Source organism: Bipolaris victoriae, assembly GCF_000527765.1.
Source record: "Bipolaris victoriae FI3 unplaced genomic scaffold scaffold_122, whole genome shotgun sequence".
Taxonomy (NCBI): domain Eukaryota; kingdom Fungi; phylum Ascomycota; class Dothideomycetes; order Pleosporales; family Pleosporaceae; genus Bipolaris; species Bipolaris victoriae.
In genome coordinates, this window is record NW_014575270.1 from 61,583 (window position 1) to 83,578 (window position 21,996).

The window sequence follows — 21,996 nt, forward strand, 5'->3', positions numbered from 1 at the left end:
TGCTAACATGTAGAGGGGAAACTTCAGAATATCGCTTTGAAGCGGTCCCAGATTAACAGAAATTATGAATAACAGTTATGCGGTTTGAAGATGGAGTCTATCTTAATCTCAACACACGGTGCTTTTCTACCTATTGGGAAGGACGCTAGAAGCTATTATTTCGAAGATCAAAAGATCTCTTCGAATAACCAGCAAGTTGGAGATGAGTGCTCAAGCATATAACGCTATCCCGGATAGGGAATAACTTGTGCTGATTGTATCCTCACATCCATCGGACAAGACTGTCGAATTGTCCACTGATTTCGACTGCGTTAAGTCACAGATAATAGGAACTCTGAACATATCCTGCCTAGTCCTCCCATCAGTCACATAAACAAACTATGTATGTGCTTGAAGCTTGGATAGTCCGTTTCACTTCAAACGCTAAACTGCTTTTAGGTATTTACATAGTGAAAGCAAACGCTTTTTTCACAACGGTGCTCGACTACAGTACACAAAGTACGTTGTTTACCTCTCTCCCCCTCCTATATAAACACCATCATATCACTCCCAAATGCAATCCCCACAACTACAACCAAATCACCTTCTTTCATCACAGTACGATACCCCATTGATCCGAGAAACCACCTGGCAAAACCACGGCCATGGACTACGGGCTTGATGACCGTGACGCGGCCGACGGGCTACTCTCTCTCGCACTTGTGACGCACCTCACTCCAACTCAACCTGAGGAGCTACTAATGCCCTCCCCACTAAGCATGCGTCCACAGCCAGATGACGAAACTTCACCCGAGCCCGGCAGGCTTCGTCTTCCTTCACCTCCACCGACAAATTCCAGCAAGGAAAAATCTCAACCTATATACTCGGACTCCGACACCAGCTCGTCAATCTCCTCCGGCCCCTCATCCCCAGTCCCAGCCCCAGTAACAAATCCCACCAAGGACCAATCTCGACCTATAGACTCCGTCTCCGACACCACCTCATCACTCTCCTCAGCCCCTTCATCGCCAAACCTATCCCCAACCCCAACCCTCTCCCCCTCCGAGCAAACCGACCTCATAAGCCGCATCCACGCCGGCCTATCCTACACGCGCACCCAACAATCCCGCAACCTGCCCATAACCCAAACCACGCGCTTCACCCTCTGCCCGCAATCCGCCACCCACCGCCTCGCCCTGCACCTCTTACGCAAAAACGCCACTCTCATCTCCTCCTCCCCGACCCACGAATGCTACGAGCTCGGCATCCCGCGCCCGGACTTTGTGCGCGAAGGCGCGGTCGCGGGTGTGCATGATGCGCAGTGGTGGATGGGCAAGAGCAAGGCGGAGATTAAGGCGGGGCCGTGGGCGGATGAGGCGGAGGTGCGGGGGGCGGAAGGGCGGATTAGGGGGGTCGAGACGAGGAGGAGGAAGAGGGGGGTTGGGAAGGGGGAGAAGGAGAAGGAGTGGAAGTTGAGGGAGGGGGTTAGGCGGGCGGAGGAGGAGGAGGGGAGTGATGAGGATGAGGAGATGGAGGATGTAAAGGAGGGTGATGGTAGTGAGGAGGATGGGGAGGAGGTAGAGGAGATGGAGGCAGTGGAAGAGAATGAGGGCGAGGCGATGGAGGGCGTTGCACATGAGATTTCGGCACTTGCGACGCCTTCTTCGACGAAGTTGAGGAGTCAGGCTGGTTCCAGTGCTTCGCCTTCTACCATGCGCCTGAGGAGCCAGGGTGCTGTGGAATCTTCACCATCTTCGCCTTCATCGAGGGTCCTGAGGAGTCACAAGAAATAAGGGAGGGAGAGAACGAACATGTTTCTTTAGTTGTGTTTCTGAGTCTGGTTAGTTGAGTTACTAGGAATTTTGTTTTTTAAGGAGTTAAAAAGGGTAGGTTAAATGGGCGTTTTAGGTTCACGATCATATTAACAATGTAATTATTAAAAAAACCCCAGAAAATTTCTCATTCTGTGCAAACATGTAAAAAAAAATCAAGTCAGGTGTTGTAAAGTCAATGAGCTTTTGTATTCCAATATATACAAGCGCAGCACCGCTGCCAAAGAAGGTATAATACTTATATGCAAACAAAAAGAAGAATCAGGCCAGAACACTTCAAAGAGTAGTCCAACCCATCCGTGGTTTGTTTTTTCCCCAGATTCCAGAAGTAACCACCCCTTTTTTTATCCGTTTCTCAACATCAAAACGACACATGTCCTTCTAAGAATTTCGAGAAACGCCATCTCCGCATTTACTTGCGGAGAGACTGGCGGAAAGCACGGCTACCGCGCCTGGTCTTCTTGCTACCGCAAGGGCGCTTGGTGGTGGAAGGAGTAGCAGGGGATGGGGTAGCAGGAGTAGGCTTGGGAGCCTCCTCAGTGGGGTAATCACCACCAGCAGGGTAATCACCACCATCAGCGGGGTAGTCATCTGAAGGAGCCTGCTCAACAGGGGCGCTGCTGGGCTGGGTAACAGGGACACCGGCGGGTTGCGAGACGGGGGTAGCGGGCTTGGTAGGCTGGGGCTTGGGAGCAGGAGCAGCGGGAGTAGCCTGGGGGTTGGAGGCGACGGCAGAAGGAGAGGCAGCGGGGGATTGGGCAGGAGATTGAGCACCGCCGCTGTTGCCGCCGGTCCAGACAGTCTGCGAGGGGAAGGGGAAGTCCTTGTATCCGCCCCAGACGCTGAAGTTCCACGAGGGATCGGTCTTCTTGTAGCCACCGGGGAACTTGATCATGGGGCCTGGGACACCGGTACCGTCGCCGGTGACCTTGATCTGGGCGCAGCCGTAGTAGAACTCGGCTTGGCCGTCGTGGGCGCCGTGGACACCGACGTGCTGGGAGCGGACGAGGTATTCACCGGGAGGAGTGCCGATGGGGATGTCGAATTCAATGCTGTTCTTGTCCCAGGTGCACCAGGCGTCGCCCTTGATGTCGCCCTTGGTGCAGAGACCAACTTGCTTGATCAAGAACCAGTCACCATCACCCTCGTACTCCTTGACAGAGCCCTTAGCAAGGGACATGTGGACGTGGCCTGGGCCTGGGTGCTTCATGGTGGCGCCGACACCAAGCTTCATGGCCAGCTTGGTTCCAGGCTTAACCTCAGCGACGCCGGTGCGGCCGGCAGAGGCGAAAGCACCCTTGTTGCAGCGGAAGTCGGTGTCATCAGGGGTGATGTTGTCGAGAGGGTTCTTCCACTTGGTGGGGTTGTACTTGATAGCACGAGTGTTCTCACGAACGAACTCGTAAGGCTTGGACTCGACGCCATCAATGACAAGGAGCTCGAAGAAGTAGTGGGCGGAAGCGATCTGCGCAATGGCAGCAGCGGCGAGGAGTGAAAGCTTCATGTTGAGTTGAGGTTGAGATTGGGGTTGGTGATGTTGTTTGTCGTTGTTTTGAACTTGGACTGGAAAGTGAAAAGGATTGTATGGAAGGACTAGCCTTGAGAAACGAATGAAGTAGCGAAAGACTGTGGAGAAGCGAAAGAAGGTTGGCAGTGAAGTGCTGGTGAGGCTTCAGGGACGTTCTACACGACTTCTTATGTATCTCGTCACTTGCCTCTGTTCAACGCCTCGGTCAAGCTCGCTAACTCTTTCTGGCTCCCATGCACTCCAACCCGCCCCTCGGTGTCGAGCACTTCTTTACCATAGTGCCTTAGGCGCATGAGGGTTTGTTTCCTTGGCGGCAATCTCGACCCGCCGTGCCCGCTTGTCTGTGGCGAAGCGAAATGACAACATGGGCCGTAGGAGCTGATTGTAGTGGTGTTCGGTACCTTGGCGCCTGTTTAGCGGAACCAGGTTACCGGGGGCGTGGGTCTGGCAGCAGAAAATACCAGGCCCGTCAGTGTTTCAAACGGCCTTGATGGCGTTCAGTTACTTGGCGTTCGGTTACTTGGCGTTCGGGGCGTCTGTCATTAGTGAAGATAGTGTAAGCCGTTACACACGCCTCCAAACGTCTATGCGTCACTGAGCAGACTGCGGAACGAGGCGTTTACGAGGCTTGATGGACCCGTCTGTCCAAACTAGGCTTGTTTGTACGAGAAGAAACACGCGATGGTGTTTTCCACCAGTCAGTTTTGTTTCGTGGGGCGAGCAATTGCCCAAGCATTTTTCCCATACGTGCAACGTTTGATGCTACGAAATGACGGGGATAACGCATTACAACACTTACCAGCAACCTGGCCGAGCGGATCCGGGTTGCACGACGGTATTGCACAGCATCACCGAGCCTCTACATGGTGTTCAACGCCCTTCGTATGCGCGCGCATGGGTGTGTGATAGCAGGGGAAAGAGATTGGCGACGTCGAGCACAACGGGGGAATGGAGGAATAGGATGGGCACTGGACATAAGCGTGAGCATACGTCAAAAGCCTTATGTAGTCGCTTTGTTATAGGCATGTATAGAAGATTTGCGATGTCCTTGAGCACAATTGCGTTATTTGGAGCTGTTAAGACGCCCTCTGCAAGCAACTGGACCAGTGTGCAGCGATGAGGCCCAAGGGGTGGCCGCTTGGGTTTCTCGGTTTGGCAGGCGCGCGACTCCTGGATCAGAGCCGGCACGCTAGTCCCGCCGCTAGCGCCGCCCCACGTTGTCCAAAATGGGTACACGTCTAGAACAATAGTATTTAGCGTGTTTCCGATCCCGTGGCTTGTTTCAGAGCCGATGCTTGGCAAAACATCCGCCGAATACAGACAGACAGACGTTTTGCAGTTCTCTCCATATTCAGGTCTGATTGTGTCAGCGGAGAAGTGCGGAATGCCAGGCTGAAGCTGATAGGCCAGGTAGACCACGATTACAGTAAGTATCGCCAGGAGGTGTAGACGGACCAGCAGCGGGTTGAGTGACATCGGGCACATGGTTTCGTACGACTTCAATCTGGGCCAAGAAAATAGATTGCTGTTTGATAAGCTTGGTTCATGCAAGATAGACTCATTGTGTGGAGTGCAGGATCCCATGCATCGCACCCACTTGTCATCCTATCCTGTAGCCAATCCGAAAGGCACTCTCGTCGCGTAAACCTACCCTCAAGTGGTCGAAGATACGGGTGACGGGACGTGCAGGTGCTTGGCATCAGCAAATCCTATATTGACGGCGTACAGATAAAAACGGCGCCACAATGCACTGACCCACAAGGCGGGCATCGACGCTGTATGGATGGAAATAGTAAATGCACACTGAGGGGTTCAAAGGTATTGAGTCTTGGTATTGCATCATTTACGGCTGGACTGCGTGTCGTGAACGGCAGTACTTGTCTCGTATGTCCTAGGTTATGCTGGTGGTAGCCCCGCGGCGTATAATCTCATGTCGTCTCATTAGAGTTGTGTATGATTGCATTTGAGAACAAGTCTCTATACTATCACGCCACACTCTCCTTTTGCAAAACGGCCCAAAACGGCCCAAAACGAAACCCGTTGAGCAGCAAAAAGAAAAAAAGGAGAAGAGAATACACGACAACCCCTGATGAGCTCCTTAGTCTTGCATCAGTCACCACTGTTTCTCAGCTCCAATAGAATAGGCAAACATGAGCAATACCGCTTTTCTGCATTAAGCATTTTTCCCGTTACTCAGAAACACCTACTAATGCATCGCGATTCAACAAAACATCTTTCCCGTTCAACAGCAACTAACGTTTACTCGTCATCCTTTTCCGCCTTCTTCTCCCTCCATGCCTCCTCCAGCTTCTTCACCTTCTCAACACCCTTCTTGTTCCCCACGCTGTTTTCCCACTCTGCCCACTTCTTGAACACACCCCTAATCCTCGACGACTTGCCCACCTTGGTCATCCTCTCGAACAAATCTCGGACCTTGTCAGCCTCACCGTGGCTCTGCTCAAGCATCAGATACATGTCCCATACATCTCCCTTCTTGGCAAAGGTGTCGACGAGTCCCTCGAAAATGGTGCGGCCGCGCTCGGTATCACCATTGGGCGACTTGAATTCCAGCGCGGCAAACTTTTGAGTAAGATACCGGTGTTGAGGGGCTGCAACAGATTGTGTGGCGCGTTGAAGAAGGGCGCGGGCCCGACCTGGAGATGGTGGCTGGATAACGTCCATGAGAAATGCGGCGTAGGAAAGCCAGAATTTCGGGTCGGCTGTGAACGACTTGTTCTTCATCATGGATTGATAAAGCTCATCTGCTTTCTGTCATGGTGTTAGCAAAATCTGCAAAAGACGATCGGGAATCTTAGATACTCACGTCAATCTTGCCCGATGAAATGTAAATCTTGATCATGCGCTCGTGAATTTCGCGGTCATCGTTGTTTTGACATGCTTCCTTGAAGACCGCGTTGATTGCATCGTCACTGGAGAAGTCGTTTTCCAAGTGCAGCAAGGCCGTCCAGACATCAAGCTTCTCCTTCTCCTCTCGTGGGTTGATGGTGGCCAGCGCACGACGGGCAATCTGGCGCGCCTTCTCAATCTCGTTAAGCTCGCGCTGGAATACCATATAGCGTACCCACAGCTCGGCGCTGTTAGGCTGTCCGAGGAGTAAGCGTTCGTAATCTGCGACAGACTGAGGGCCATAGGCATCAAGGTCACCAGTGCGATCTTCCTTGATGGTGGCCTTCTTGCTCTTCTTTTTCTTCTTTGGAGCATCATCCTCGGACTCGGATTCAGCCGCACCCTTTTGCTGATCAAAGTCGAGGGTGGCACCCGTCCAATCGAAGCCAGAAGTGCTGAGGCCCTTTGCAGTTGCTTTTGACTCGTCGTCGTCAGACTCGTCTTCAGAGCTATCTGCGTCGGCAAGCTCAATATTATCATCGCTTTCTGCGCTCTTGACGCTCCTCATATCAACATCATCGTCGAGCTCAACTCCTCCCTCCGAATCGTCGTCCTCCGATTGCTCAACATCCGAGGCGTCCTCCATCTCCTCATCTTCGCCTTCGCCTTCGCCCTTCACCTGTGAATACTTCAACGTAAAGCTGACCTTCCTCGACTTGGGGTCAAGCTTGATGACTTTAGCCTTGACAACATCATCCTTCTTGTACATATCCTTGAGCTTCTCCTTATCAACAACAGCATCTGCTATTTGAGAGATGTGGCAAAGACCGCTGACATTGTTCGAGTTGTCGACAATGAGGAAGACGCCATAGTCCTCTACATGCCTGACCTTGGCAGTGACGATTTGGCCAATCTTTAGGGTAGCAAATTCCAAGGGCTCGACGTAGTCTGTCTTGATGACTGAAGTCTTCAGACTCAGCTGTGGGTTGCGTTGATCTTCCTTGTTCGAGATGACCTTGCCGGTCACGAGCTGATCCACATGGAATGCACTCTTCCAATCTTTAATGTACTCGTCTGAAAGGTGACTGACGCGGACATAGGCTTCAACATGTGGACCTAGACGGACGTAGACACCGTTGTTTGCAATGTGCTTGACGAAGCCACGGACGACTTGGTTCACCTTGAGCTGTGTACGATCGGTGATTTCAGGATCCTTGACTGGCAATGAAGAGCTCAGGACCCTGGAAGGCCTGGCCGACAATCCTAGCTTCTTGTTTGGAATGTCAATGTCAATAACGCACACTCGCAAGACATCGCCAACCACAAAATTCTTCGGCTGAGCTTTGTCGTAGTCATCTGCCAACTGCTCCATGAAGATGGGTGCAGCGATGCTTTCATTGATTTGGACAACAATTGATGCATCGTGCAGCTTGGTCACACGTGCGGGTAGGACGTGACCGACTTTCAGGTCTTGGAGAGACAGTGATTTTCCGGTCACTGTAGATGCAGCTGTCAAGTCTAGCTTTCCATTCGCAGCATCCACTGCCTTTACACGGACTTTGAGAGAAGAACCCACGGGAAAGTTCTTCTCAACATCAGATAGCTTCTCAAGATCGTCAGTTAGGTCGAAGAAGTCGATGCGCCCGCGGATGTTGGCTGAGATGTTCACCCAGACATGGCGGTCGGCAATGTTGTTAATGAAAGCAATGTGAGATGAGCCGACCGTAACTTTGTCGAGGCTCAACACATCCGCTTCTGACTTGATCTCCTTCGTCCTCGCGGTCATTTCGTATGTTGTCGTCTTGTTACTTGACCGAGATGTGATTGGGAGGAAACGGAAATTGCGAGGATCATGCCTTCCCAAAACCCGAGCCTGGATGGTATCATTCATCTTGAAGTGTGCAGTTGGTCGCTTCTTGTCAGGAATGCTATCCCAGTTTTCGAACAGTTCCGATACAGAAATGCGACCAGGAACATTTGCGGCAAGCTCAACGTTGAGTTGTGTGTCCTTGACTGACCGGACACGGACGGTCATCAGAGTACCAAACTTGATGTCGTCGGTAGATGTCATTTTAGGGTCCACAGGGTCAACCAGAGGCTCTGCTACCTTTACTGGAGGGGCAGCAGCAGCCTTTGCTGAAGCAGCTTCAGCTTCAGACCTCATCGACAACCAAAAGAGTCCCTTTCCGGCATCTACATGCGTAACTCGGGCAGTGATGGATTGGTCCTTGCGGAGGCCAAAGTCGGGCGCCGCAGCCATGTCTTCTGGTAACTGCGATCTGAACAGTGCACCGCTGATGCCATTGCCAAGCTCAACAAAGACCTTGTCTGAGAGGATACCGCGCACGAATCCATGCACAGTCTCACCCGCTTGCAGATCCTCAATACTGATGGCAAGTTTTGAGGCCTGTGCGTCTTTTCGAAGACTAGGTTTGTTGGATACGGTCGCCGTTTTGGATTTGCCATGCTTGGTGAGAACCACGAGATCTTCCAAAGTTCCACCAACGCGAATCTTCTTCATGGTCGAGATGTCCTTCTTCTCTGATCCGTCAGTCAGATGACCAAGGCGAAGAATGCCCTTGACACCATTGCCAATGTCCAGAGTGGCCGATTCGTCAGACTTTTCAATGACCGTTCCTTTGACGATTCCACCGGGGTTGAGAGCATTAAAGGCGGCTTCCTTGTTGGTATCAACAGCAGCAGGATCCTTGCAGGACACCAAGAGCTGACGTTCTTTTGCGTCAACAGAGAGGACACGCACGTTGACAACCTGCCCAGCATGAAAGTGTCGTGTTGCGTCATGAATGAATGCCTCGCTCATCTCCGCGACTGGAAGCCATGCCTTTACACGGTTGTAAAACTGCACGGTGGCACCATTACGGCGGACACTGACCAAAATTCCAGGGCCAGTGGCACCTTCTGAAATCATATCGTAGTTTGTCCAAGGCTTTACCTCGGAGTTGACCAATGACTTCTTGAGGGTAAGGTGTATTTGGTGTCTCGCGGGTTCGGTGTAGAGCACTCGAGCCGTGACCGGTAGTCCTTCCCTAAACTTGCGTTCTGGATGTTGCAATCGGACATCAGCGAGGTGCATCTCTTGAACCAGACCAGTAATGCCATCAGCCAGATGGACAAGAACAGCGGTTGCTCCAGACTTGTCTGCGAAAAGCTTGTGCACCTTGCCCTTGACAACTTCACCAGCTTTGATGTCCTCAATGCGGAGAAAGGGTTGGTCAATGACCTTCTTCTCAAGGGACAGCTGGAAAATTCCGTCAAGAGCGTTGTAGCCAACAATTCTTGCCTTGTGGTTCGAGTCAAGTTTGAATGCACCAGCCTCCTCTGAGAGAATATCGACTTTGTCGTCTGAGAGTCGCGAGATGTGGGCGAAGCCGACAACATCTTTGATTCCAAGGTCGAAGAATGCACCTTGGCTTGGTGCCACCTTAACGACCTTGGCGCTTTCAACAATGGTGGAAATTGGCAGCAGGTCGATCGGAGGCTTGCGCTCCTTGGGTTTTCCAGACATGCGCGTAGACAACGAAAGCACATGGTCTAGTAAAGACACGCCGACCTTCCTGGGGTCTGAGCCAGGACATGTGAATAAAACACGGGCCTTTACTTTGGATCCGATTTTGTGCTTTTGAGACACGTCGGTGGCCTTCTCAGTCGCGCCGGAGTGGTATGCGTCAGCCGTCGCATCTATCAAGCCCAGAATCTTGCCCGTGATTGTGTTTGGCGTGTTTTCTGTAACGAGAAGGTCGACCGCAGTTCCCGGGAGGAATACGTCAATGGTAGGTGCTTCTGTCAAGGTATTGCCCTTGGTCAGGTTTCCCGCCTTGGTGTGGTCGGCAGAGAGCTTGACGATGCGCCCGTCAGAGTTGAGCCCGGTAACCAGGCACATGAAGACGGCACCCTCTTGGACTTTTGAATGCTGTAGGTTTGGACCAAGCTCGCCCTTTGGTAAAAAGCCCTTTAATGTGGCATCGTTCAAACCCAGATCCATGACCAGACCGTGGTCCTCATTGCTCACGACAGACGCTTGTATCATGCCATTGACAGGTATTTTGCGCTTTGTAAGGCCCGTGTTGACCAGCTTGGGCTCAATTGACAGTTCGAGTCGCTTCCTTGCCTTTGCGCCTTCGCTGCTGGTTGCGGTGATGCATGCACGAAGGTACTGGCCAACGGAGAAGAGCTCCCTGAGGTCAACATCCTCAAAGTCATCCTTGTCACTTCCATCTTCCTTGTCACTCTCATCTTCTTTGAGGAGCTTCTCTAGTCTCTCGTTGAGTTTGTCGGACACGGCAGTGAGGGGAACGTAGCCGACTAGATTGTTAGGGAGGGCAAGCACAAGGTCTTGGTGGGAAATGTCGGTGATCTGACCAAGTACAATAGTTCCAGGCGACAGTTTCTGGGTATGATCAGTCTAGCGCCGAAGCTGCGCAGCATTTTTCTTACCTTGTAGCTGAGAGTCTCGACCTTTACCACATCCTCCTTGTCGCCGCTCTCGTGTGTCTTTTTGCTCTTCTTAGTCATCTTCTTCTTTGACTTGGGCGCAGACTTTTTCTCATCGTCCTCGGAGCCCATGTCGCTGTATCCTTCGCCATCATCGCCGCCGGGACGCTTCTGGCCGGTTTGCTCGAAAAGAACATCCTGGTTCGCCTTTATCTGAATTTGCTTGTGTTCGAGTGGAGTCAAGACACTGGCGCCTCCTCTGGGAAACGACCTCTTCTCTTCATCCTTGAAAATGCTGGTTGGTGGTGCAGGGTTCTCAAGCTTCGCCTTTGCAGGCGATTGCTGGTCGACATCGGACTTGCGCCGCTTCGCTGATCGGTCGCCGGATGCGCCCTTGGGCTTTTTGGACGGGGTGGCGCCCTGCTCTGCTTTCCGCTTGACCGCGCCCATTGTGTGGTGTGGGATGTGTGCGGGCGTAGAGAGGGTCGAGTGGTGAAGATTCCGCCAAGAGTTCGAAGCGCAATGTTCTTCGACTTTTTTTGGTGGGTCCATGCGCCCAGGTTCTCCCACCAACCGCGCCAGCAGGGACGCCGCGCCTCTCACACCCTCGATGACGAGATGGCACGCGACGCCTCAACGACGCTGCTGAGTGACCATGGTGTCAATTTTTGGGATACAGATGAGTTGGAGCATTGCGACAAATATGCACTCACTCTCCGTGCTTCAGACACGCCTCACTGCCGTGCATTGCCAGTGAAAAGGGTGCGTTTGGAAGGAACGCCAGGCCACTTAAGGCCCAAAAGGGCATAGCGGTGCACGTCAGTCGCGCCTGCTCTTCGCGACGTGCGCAGGTCGTGCACCTTCCTCTCCAACCTCGCCGGACGTATCATATGAGCATTCGTCCCATATCGGGGTCGCTCCTTCCTGGCTGCCCGCGTGTGTTCACTTGAGCTGTGCATTGGTGTCTCTCTCTCCCATACTCCCACCCCTTCTCAACACCATGTCGTCGCCCTGCGCCCCTCGCAGCATGCTCCTCCAAGAGCCCACTCCAGAGCTCTTCTCATCGCCGCCTCCCGCTTCATCCGCAGCAGCCTGCTCACGGAAGCCCAAACGGCCGCCTCCTATCACTCCCAAGCGCTTCACTCGCTTCTTCACACCCCGACACTCCAAAGATGTCTCTTCGCGCACTTCGCTCTCACGCTCGGGCCGTCAGTTACAGGACATCACCCGGTCAGCTCTGAACCGTGGCCGGGCAACGCGAAGTACCCCCCGAAAAACAGTCAACTTTGTCGACATTGAGAATCAGATGCGCACCCCTCAGAGCAGTCGCAAGCGGAAACCCTATCTGTCGCCTGAAAGTTCACCTGCCCAGTCGTCGCCCTCGAAACGATCTCGTTACGTCACCCCTCCAGCACTCGATGCACCAGCTTTTGATGTACTCGACGACTTGGCTGACCTGGATGAACCCGCCGTATATCCCACACCCATTCGACGGCTGAAGCAACTGGGAGGACCGTCAAGAACATTGCAACGGTCATTTGGTGGCGTCGTGGGTGTAGGCCGAGGGTTTCGAAGAGACCATGGTGCGTCATGGCAGGACCAGACGGCCAACTTCTACAGTAGTTCAGACGACCTTCATCAGCTACCCCAAGACGCCCCGCCATTCTGTACCGCCAGCTGCAATAGTGAGTTTCATATACTGCAAACATCGTCATGATACTAACCTGTTCCAGCCAACTCTTTGCTTGCCATTGGAGATGAAGATGGGAACATCCACCTGTTAGATTCCGAGGGTGACTTTTCCAAAGCACATTTATCGTGGAAAGCTCATTCCAACGCCATCATGGACCTGCAATTCTCCTCTGACGACTCTCATCTGGCAGCAGGGTCTGGTGACCAAACTGCACAGATTGTCGATGTTCGTACGCAGCAGACTCTTGCTGTACTGGCCAAACACAAGTCATCAGTAAAGCAAGTGCGTTTCCAACCGGGTGATGACAAGATCGTAGCGACATCAAGCCGAGATGGTGCTGTGCAGATTTGGGACCTCCGATGCAAAGGCAACCAAGGGTCGATACATTCAGCCTGGGGGTCAGATGCCCCATATGCCAGCGTCGTCCGAACCCTTGCTTCAGCACATGCCGACATCAGCCTACCGTCATCCGCGCTCTCTGCTACCCGAACTACATCGAGCAGCAAGGTAGAGAGCATCAATCGTCGAAACGACATCTCGGTTACTGCTCTCACTTTCTTACCCGAAGGTCGCGAGCATTTGCTTTTGACTGCCTCGGATGCTTCCACATGCGTCAAGCTCTGGGACATCAGAGGTCGATACTCTCTGCGAGGCCCAGCCATCCCCATTGCGACTACACGACACCCCGAATCCCACAACCGCCACCGACACTTTGCCATCAACTCACTTACCCTTAGTGGCGACGCATCCCGACTCTACGCGTTAAGCAAGGATAACACTGTTTATGCTTATTCCACAAACCACCTCATCCTTGGTGTAGCTCCTGAACTCTCTTCGACATCCGCATCGAAACAAAAATACTGCGGTGTTGGCCAAGAAGGTCTTGGGCCCATCTACGGCTTCCGTCACCAGAGCTTCCACGCTGGTTCATTCTATGTCAAGGCATCTTTGCGAAAGACTTGCAACGACCAGACGGAGATGCTCGCAGTTGGCAGCACAGACGGCGGTCCGGTATTGTTCCCTACTGATGAAACATTTCTCAAGCGCGAAATCCGGCACGACGACGACGACACAGATGACCTCCCGGACATTACTGCCCTTACCGGAAAATCCTCTAGACTATTGCTATCCCGTTCAACTACCAACAGCCGTTGTCCAGACACGATTCCTATCTACGAGCATGGGACAGCTCTTGTACGAGGCCACGACGCCGAAGTCACCAGTGTTTCGTGGGCACGCAACGGTAGCTTGATCAGCGTAAGCGATGACTTCCGCGTGCGAAGGTGGAAAGAGGGGCCCCAGGCGAGGGAGCTCAGGACGGGCGGGGAGAGCGAGGGAAGAAGATGGCAATGCGGATGGGCTGCTGTTGGAGAAGATTACGACGACGATGATGAATAGTATAGGAAGAAGTGTTGCAGTTTTCCGCGCCATTTTGTTTATTATACCCCCTTTTTTTCCATCCATGTCGATGTTTGTATAGCGAAAAACGAAAGCGATGAATACTGTATTCTTTGATAGTAGATAGTTGATTAAAAACAAAATAAATGTAAAGGTTTCAAATCATTTCGTCTGTAGTTCTTGTATTCACACACACTATCACTACTATATACACTTGCTCTTCACCACGAGAACGTAATCTCACTCTCAGACTCTTCCCCTTCCATCCCATCTCCCCCTTTATCCACCTCCTATCATCTCCCTAACCACTCCACACCTTCGGTCCCGGGCACGTATACGTAGTCTGCGAGCTACTATACGTATCGACCATGATACCGGGATCATTCTGCGACGCATACCCAGGAATCGTAGCCAGGTAATCGCCACTCGGCGACGCGGAGCCACCGCCTGTAACTTCGATCTGGGCGCACTCGGCGTAAAATTGCGGGCTGCGTGCTTGGTGCAGAGCGAGCAGCTCGTGGCGGACGAGGTAGTTGCCTGCGAGGAGGGTGGCGGGGACGGTGGATTCCCAGTAGAGGTTCTTGAGCACGAAGGCGGTGCCCCAGTTGCGGCCGGAGAGGGGTGGGGCGGTCATGCCTTGTTGGTCGATCTGAAAAGGTTTTGATGTTAGCCTTTCTCTACTTTTTCTTTTTCTTTTTCCTTTCCAACTTAAGATTTTGGATATAAGGGGGAGGGGGTGTTGGCATGGGTGAAGGGGGAGGTGAAGGAATTACCTTGAACCACTTCTTTCCACTTCCATCACACGACTTGAAGTCGCCGGAGCACTTGTACATCCAGACCATGACGGGGCCTTGCTCGTGGGTCCACTGCTTCCAGATTGCGCGGATCTTGCCGCCGGCTTTTACCTTTGCGACGAGGTCAGCGGAGGTGCCGCCGTTGCACATGACTTTGGAGTCTGTGACGCTCATGGTGGGGTTGTAGTCGGGCCATTGGCGTTGGATGGTTTTTGGGGAGGAGGCGGGGGAGAAGCCTTCGTAGCTGGGGGGGTCGGAGTGTTAGTCTTGTTGGCTATGAAGGGGAGTGCGGAGGAAGAAGGCGGTAGTGATGGTGGTGTAGTTACCCTGGGTATGTCACGCCGTCGATAACATAGCTAGTGACTGCACCATGGGCAGCAGCCTGAGCAGCCAGGAGCGCCGTAGGCAGGAAGATGTTGGAAAACAACATGTTGAGTCGATAGTAGTTAGTTTGTTCTTCGTCTTCAACACTATCTCATACTCCTTCTCTTCAGTTTGCACGCCAGCCTCCCCTCTTATATACACTCACCCTCGAATAATACACCATCAAAATCAAACCTCTCCCTATATCACTCTCCCATTATCCCCACATGACCAACTTACCTACCCACTCATCTCCAGCTCCCCTCCTCCCTTCCACGGACTCCACCGTCCACCCTTCGCCCCCCTCCACCATCGCCCCATCAGAGATACGATAGCACAATTGACCCCGCAATAATAAACGACTGGCCCCCCAATCTACGCTCTCTACTTGCCATCGGCCCGGCTAAAAGCAAAAGCTAGCTGTACAAGCAATATACATGTTTCCCCGCTAGAGCCCAGCCAAGAGGCACGGAGACAGAGCCTCCATGCCGGCTCTTGTTTGGTTTTCTTTGCACCATAATCCCGAGCTGGATCGGGAAATAAGCAATGTAGAAGTCAGCGATCGGAACAAGACCAAAGAAAACAGCCCAGTTTAAACCTATTACCCCGGATTTGTATCAATTCGGAAGGTTGTTATTTAATTTAGGGGCGTGTGGTGCATAGTGCAGATAAGAAGTGTAATGACGCGTGACGGAAAAGCGCTGTGTGATCTGGGGAAGCGATGCTGGATTGTTACTACTATATGTTAGATGGCGGAGTGCGGGCCGCGAGCGCGAGGCTGTGGGGTTCGAGTCGTGGACCTCTTGATGTTTTGGGAGCGGAACGGTTGGGTAGTTGTGGTTTATACAAAACTTGAATTTGGCAACAGCGATTTATTTGCAGTAGATTGGCCAAGGCTAAGGGGGTCTTGGAAATGCTTTTGGCGAGTTGTTGGATGGGAGATTATACTCGACTTCATCGCCGGGTATAACTGTATCGTGGTTGAGTGATCAAGGTTAGAAAAATGTAGGTAGTCAGCGCGATCGAGAAAACATGATGACTGCTTTTGTGATATGTCCAAATCTGATTAATTGCATCGCGAGACACGTGGTGCATTCGGACGCCTGAGATAATATATTCCTGGTGATAGTAATGACGAGGAGACAGCCTTACCGAGTTGCGAGTTGTGAGACATTACCGGACGCTAAGGAGATACGCTAACCCATTCTCGACCTGCATGCATGCATTCTTATTCTTTGCCAAAAGGGGAATTACTGGGCGCTAGAAGTAATTACGTCAGTGCTCTAATTCAGCAAATAAGAACATGCGAGGACGACCAGCAAATAAGAGTGTTCAGAATAAGATATTTCATAGCAATCAAAACGACAGTGACCTTGGGCACGGTCTGGTATCTCTCGCCCCTTGAAACCCACAAAGCATCAACTCCATCTAGTACCAACATCCACAAATCACAACATATCCAACCTCACTTAAAAGTGCTTGGTTGGAGCATCCTCCTTGACGCCTTTCCCACTGCCCCCATGCATGACTTCCTCATCATATCGCTCCCCATCATCGCTATGATACGCAACACTGACATCCGTAATCTCATCTCCGACCTCCATCCAGACATCGCTCGTAGCAGGGATGGGGCTGATCTTGCAAAGTACCCAGTATGTGATGCTGGCAACCAAGAATCCAGTAAAGAAGTTGAGATCGTAGATGCGTTGGGCTCCAATGGGAACCTTGCGGCCAACGGCACCGGCGAAACCAACCACGTTGATGGCGACACCTGCAATGTAAGCGGCGTAACCGCGCCAGTGGAAACCGAGGGTGTAGTAGTATGGACCAGTTTTCTTGCCAGAGTAAAGATCCTTAATTTGGAAGAAGCCCTTACGCACAACGTAGTAGTCGCAGATCATGACGCCTGCAATCGAGGAGAGAAAGACGGAGTATGCGGAGAGATAGGTGGTGAAGCTGTTGGTGTCGGCGAGGAGGTTCCATGGGCACATGACAAGACCGACAAGCGCACAAATGTAACCGCCGCGTCTAATGCTGATCCAGCGTGGCGCAAGAGCCGTCATGTCAGTGCCGGCGGAGATTGAGTTTGCCGCAATGTTGGTACCGAGTTGTGCGAGGGTAAAGGCAGCAGCAATGACAAAGACACCGAAACGTTGACCTGATCCTCCCTCGTTGAGAAACTGCTCGAGCAGGTCCAGTGGGTTCCAGATGGCTTTTCCGAAAATGACGGTCGAAGAAGACGATACAATGATACCGATGAAGGAGGTGATTGCGAATCCGATAGGAATAGTAAGCAGCTGCGGTAGAAAGGCATCTGAAGGCTTTCTCGCAAAACGTGAAAAATCGGGGTCGTTTACGATCAAAGTAGCGAAATTGGCAATGGCGCTCATGATGCCTTTGACCATGAGCCAGCCCAGCTCAGATCCTTTGGCTTCACTAGGTTGCTTAACGATAGGACCCAGTCCCTTTGCTCGTACAATCGCCCAGATGAAAAAGGCAATTCCTGCAGTAGGTGCGAAGAAGGCCTTGACGGTGAACAAATGGCGAATCTTGTGAACTGGTGGATAGATGAACGGGAGGGATCCGGCCCAGAAAAGGAAGAAAGAGACGAATGCGACAGTGTTGGTGCCAGAATTGGGGATGCCATTGGCAATGCCTCCTCCTCCAGGAGTGTCGGCCTAGAAAAGAAAAGTTAGTCAAAAAGTAAAAAAATTGGCAAAGGGAGTTTACATTTCGCCAGTTGTTCCAGATAGCTCGGATCATCAGGCGCACACATGTTCCGCCAATCCATCCTTGCACACCATACCAGATACTGGCCATAGCTGCGCGATTGAACACAGGCCATAGCGCGCCCCAAATGCCGAAAGACGCGCGATTAACAACGGGAAACGAAATGTGATATGTCGCGCCGATACGACCTGTCATGCAGACAAAGCAAGCCGCAATCGAGTATCCGAGCTATTATTTGAGTCAGCGTGTGTTATCGCAGGAAGATCGCAAAATTCCCTACCCAAACGCAAATCCATGATTGCCACCAGGAAAGCCCGTCGACAATGTTGGCGGAAGAAATCATCCATGTGTTGATGTTGAAGGAGTCGGCTGTGGGGGAATTAGCCTATGATAATTGACATTGTCGCGTGAGGCAAGATGACGTACCAACCCAAAAACCGACGAAATTCCATGCGCCCCATTGTCGGCGCTCAGGTTCAACCTGGAGATGTTAGAAAACAAAGCATCTCCAAAGCAATGGCCAGAACATACAGGCTTCAGATCGTGGTTGTACAGCATGAGCTGGGCCGTGGTGAGGCCAGGCTCGCTCTCGACAGCGAGCTTGTTGGCCCAATGGGCGACCTTTGACTTCTTGACCTTTTCCATGATGCGATTTGCGAAAAACGGTTCGTCGCTGGAATGAAAAACTGTCGCGGCCACTACAGGCCTTAAGAAGCTTTCGCTCCGGCTGCTCGAGGCCGTAGCTTGGTATGGATCAAGATCCCCGCTTGTGTGACGTGGGGGTTTATCAGAAGCGAGTGAAGGTCTGGGTGCGTCTCCGCCTGAAGAGGGTTGGGGTAAAAGTGGCTGCCGTTCGGGATCCACGGTGGCTGATTTCCGCGGAACGGGTAAGACTATGGAAAAGGGAAAAAAAAGGATGTCTAATGTTTGCTCTAGGATACTCTCTACGAAGACGAGCCTCGATCTTGACTGCAGGTAGATCTTAAAACCGGGGCGTGGCCCATCTTAAATGCTGGGGAGGATCACAAGGCAACACATGAAGCATCTAAGATCGTCTCTGTGATTAGCTACCATTGCTGTTCTCGTTGGTGTGGGAGAGACCGTTGTCGGCAGTCTTATCTTAGACTCGAGATAGCCCACGCGATGTGCTCCACCTAACTCTGTGATGCTCGAGTAGCGTCACTGGCCCACTCGATACCCTCGCATAAGAGGCCCTGGTGATACAGACCAGCTGAACGCATGCGGTCCAAGAGCGCAGGATTTTCAAGACTCGGCAGCGTGGCCATGCGCAGCATCGCATGATGGGTGGTGATGTGCCGCGTATGACGCAGCGCCCCCTTGCCGGTAACCGTATCGCGTGCACTTGAAGAGGTGTGCGATGCCGCACTTGAACTGATATCTCCGCGATAGGAGCATGACTGCAGAAGGTTTGGGGAGAGTTGACTCGATGGAAACATGTCACCAGGCTCACGGCCAGTCGTCGGAGATGCGATACACCCACTATCTCAGGCACCATGGTCTGTTGAGGTTGCATGTCAGGGCTCGCTAGATAGCGGGTTGCGGTAAGGAAGATAAAGATAATGTGGGGTACCGAGGCGCCTACCGGGCCAGTCAGCGGCCAGCATAGCCAGTTTACTCGATGACATCGAGTAAAATCCGCCTGGCTTGTCCATCAGCCCGGCCATTCGTCCAATCTGCGCCGAGAAACTAGTGTTGCCCGTCTTGGGGCTAGTCACATGATCACATGATCAACTCCAAGACACTGACACGAACTACTCTTGGACCACGACACGACTAGTATATCGAGCAACTGTGGCGAGGCTGGGGGTGGTGCGGACTACGCTGCTTTTCTCTTTCCAACTCTCGGAACACTGTTCTCTCATCTCCTACTCTACCACTGCTTCTCCTTTTTCTCCGGCTTTTGTCATTTCACCAGTTGCTTGGCAGTTCAGTATATATCACGTGACATGCTCTTATCCATCAGCTCGAGCAGCCAAAGTGGTGGGCAGTCAGATTCAGTATACAAGCCAGTTGCTTTTCAATTTCCGGAGCTATCACAGAACAAATTTCCCAGTTTCAGTGTCGAAGAAGCTTTTTCAAAATATTCTCCTTGGTCGACTATTGTACTTGTTTGAGAAAAAATAAATTTCTGTGTCTTGCTTACTTCACATACAGTCTGTATCAGTTAATGCACAGAGTAAAATCAAGCAGTCAGAACAGCCGTGCCAGCCGAGGTAGGCAGATAGGTTGAGTCAGTTAGAGCAACCAACATTTACAGCAATGGGTCGGCAGAACAGTATACAGGTAAAGTTGCTTCTCTTCAGTGCCACTTTCGAGCTGTAAGTAGCAATCACAATATTACGAAAATATGGGATACTGTCACTGTACCTGTTCACGGTTGCCCACACATCAGCCAGGTCACTATACTACTAAGAAAAAACATAGCATTTCTATCCTTACACCGGCTCTTCTCGGATCTACAATCAATTAGAGTTCTCACTTTACATAAAAAATCTCATATCCCGACTCATGTATATCTCTATATATAAGGTAGTGTTACGTATATGCGTCAGCATTTAACACGATTAAGATCGACATTAGCAATAGCTTCTTCCGCACAGACCCGGATGGTATCGCAAGCTCTCGTACATGAGATGAGGGATTCATCTGTATTCGTGACTTATTGACATCTAATTTGGTAGCCTATAGCTCCTTTTTGCATGCGCAGGTGCGTACAGAGGGGAGAAAGGTGTAGTTATATTCATAAGGTTATTAAAAAAGAGTTCTGTAAAGTTAAATATTCATAAAACTCTTTTAGTCGAAAACCTTGCACTAGTATATATATCCTGCTAGTTTCGTACAATAATTGCTTTTACGAGGTTCGAAGTTCCAGCAACCCCAGTATGCTTACACGCTTCGAACAATTTCATCTTAGTCGATTCGTGTTTGAGTGGAGAGAATTTCATTTTATACATAGCAGAAAAACATAAATATCTATAGAATAAGTACCATTTCCCCCCATATCCGTTCAACAACCGATAGTTTGATTGCTAGTAATACCTTTAACGCCATGAAACTCATGTCTCTCGTCGAATCTTTGCTACGCTTGTAGTTACAAGCAGCGCCTCAGCCCCCGTCACTGGTAGCTACTGTTGCACCAGCGGCGCAAACACGGATCCAAGTACTGGAAGAGCAGCGTACTGTGTTAGTAGCATATGATTGAATATCATTCCTTTCAGCTAAACGTTTACAGTGCCAGAGTGGTTCTAACCCAAACATTGGTTCTGGCTGCGACCATAACCACAATTACCCGGTCGGCCACCATGATGTTGCCTTGTCAAGTGGGGGGTGCGGCCCTGATGGAAATGGATTCGTGGGTGAACAGTATTAAAGATTGGAGATTTGAGGATTAGGGTGTTTACGATGCGGTTTAGGGATGCCCTGTGGATAGCAAGACTAGAAGGATCCGACAACCAAATACAAATACCCGGGATCTAACTAGCTACTCAACAATAAGCAAGCCGCGTTCATCAAGTATATAACCGTCGACAATCTATCTCGATTATCTATGGTGTTCAGTTTAGACTTGTTTTACCCTCAAGCTGGACATCTGTCAGAAACCGAGCTGTCACGTCACACGTTAATCACATTCATTTGTACTAGTACAGAGATGCAAAGCTTCCCAGCCTTCTGCAAAACGAAACGAAACGACTATACAAACCTAACTAGCTGGCGTTGTCTATTCAAGACACAGCCAAGATATCCAGCTTTTACACTATGACACCCACCTTGCCAAACCAGCGGAATCACCCCGCTGATCCAACCGAGCCTCGCTACCGACACCCAGAAGTATGTAGGTATGTCAGTAAGTGGCGCGAGAGACGCCCCCCTTAGATGCCTCGGGTCATACCCACTAGCGAAAAACCCAAGACACGCGTCGCGCAACAGAGCAACCCGACACGTGACCCTCACATGCAAACCGTAAACCATCAGAAACAGGAAAGAAAGCGAAGCGAGAGACATCGCAATGCTTCCCTTGCCCCTCTTCCTGATCCGGATCCTTCCCTTCACGCACTCACACACATGCACATACCATCCGTTACTCCGCCCGCACACAGACACACAAGCATACGTACTCAAACCGCCTCTCCCCCAAAAAGCGCCCAAAACCCACCCGTCTCGTTTCCCCTTCAGACCCGCGGAACCCATCCGCATCCCTCACACACGCCACTTACCCTCCAACAGGGCGTAAAAGTGACGTACGTCCATGTATCGGGAGTGCGTATGGGTGTGTGCGTGGCACACGTTCAAAACAACGGGTACCTGCAGATAAACGATCTAGTAGAAGTATCGGAGTTTCCTTTCACCTAACCCCCCCCC

The 21,996-nt window shown here is 51.5% G+C and overlaps 7 protein-coding genes across 7 annotated transcripts; 3 read left to right on the forward strand and 4 right to left on the reverse strand.

Annotated features, from left to right (window-relative positions):
- Nucleotides 1-1,055: 1,055 nt before the first annotated feature.
- On the forward strand, nt 1,056-1,373 carry COCVIDRAFT_53872 (hypothetical protein; the record flags this gene model as incomplete). The annotated part of the gene is made up of 1 exon (XM_014696468.1): nt 1,056-1,373. A coding segment is annotated over one exon (318 nt), but the record flags the coding sequence as incomplete, so codon positions are not given.
- A 1,225-nt stretch (nt 1,374-2,598) lies between these two features.
- Nucleotides 2,599-3,315, reverse strand: COCVIDRAFT_62583 (lytic polysaccharide monooxygenase; the record flags this gene model as incomplete). The annotated part of the gene is made up of 1 exon (XM_014696469.1): nt 2,599-3,315. A coding segment is annotated over one exon (717 nt), but the record flags the coding sequence as incomplete, so codon positions are not given.
- Nucleotides 3,316-5,598: 2,283 nt separating this feature from the next.
- On the reverse strand, nt 5,599-11,088 carry COCVIDRAFT_30603 (hypothetical protein; the record flags this gene model as incomplete). Its single annotated transcript, XM_014696470.1, has 3 exons — nt 5,599-6,108; nt 6,164-10,594; nt 10,642-11,088. The coding sequence occupies 3 exons, from the start codon at nt 11,086-11,088 to the stop codon at nt 5,599-5,601; spliced, it is 5,388 nt and encodes a 1,795-aa protein (XP_014551956.1).
- Nucleotides 11,089-11,638: 550 nt separating this feature from the next.
- Nucleotides 11,639-13,729, forward strand: COCVIDRAFT_111529 (hypothetical protein; the record flags this gene model as incomplete). The annotated part of the gene is made up of 2 exons (XM_014696471.1): nt 11,639-12,323; nt 12,372-13,729. 2 exons carry the CDS (start codon nt 11,639-11,641, stop codon nt 13,727-13,729), a joined length of 2,043 nt encoding a protein of 680 aa, XP_014551957.1.
- Nucleotides 13,730-14,030: 301 nt separating this feature from the next.
- On the reverse strand, nt 14,031-14,953 carry COCVIDRAFT_30605 (lytic polysaccharide monooxygenase; the record flags this gene model as incomplete). Its single annotated transcript, XM_014696472.1, has 3 exons — nt 14,031-14,378; nt 14,503-14,767; nt 14,850-14,953. The coding sequence occupies 3 exons, from the start codon at nt 14,951-14,953 to the stop codon at nt 14,031-14,033; spliced, it is 717 nt and encodes a 238-aa protein (XP_014551958.1).
- Nucleotides 14,954-16,355: 1,402 nt separating this feature from the next.
- On the reverse strand, nt 16,356-18,261 carry COCVIDRAFT_30606 (hypothetical protein; the record flags this gene model as incomplete). Its single annotated transcript, XM_014696473.1, has 5 exons — nt 16,356-17,564; nt 17,617-17,844; nt 17,897-17,985; nt 18,043-18,097; nt 18,148-18,261. The coding sequence occupies 5 exons, from the start codon at nt 18,259-18,261 to the stop codon at nt 16,356-16,358; spliced, it is 1,695 nt and encodes a 564-aa protein (XP_014551959.1).
- A 2,075-nt stretch (nt 18,262-20,336) lies between these two features.
- On the forward strand, nt 20,337-21,007 carry COCVIDRAFT_19890 (hypothetical protein; the record flags this gene model as incomplete). Its single annotated transcript, XM_014696451.1, has 4 exons — nt 20,337-20,344; nt 20,435-20,517; nt 20,729-20,820; nt 20,870-21,007. The coding sequence occupies 4 exons, from the start codon at nt 20,337-20,339 to the stop codon at nt 21,005-21,007; spliced, it is 321 nt and encodes a 106-aa protein (XP_014551937.1).
- Between the last annotated feature and the right edge of the window lie 989 nt (nt 21,008-21,996).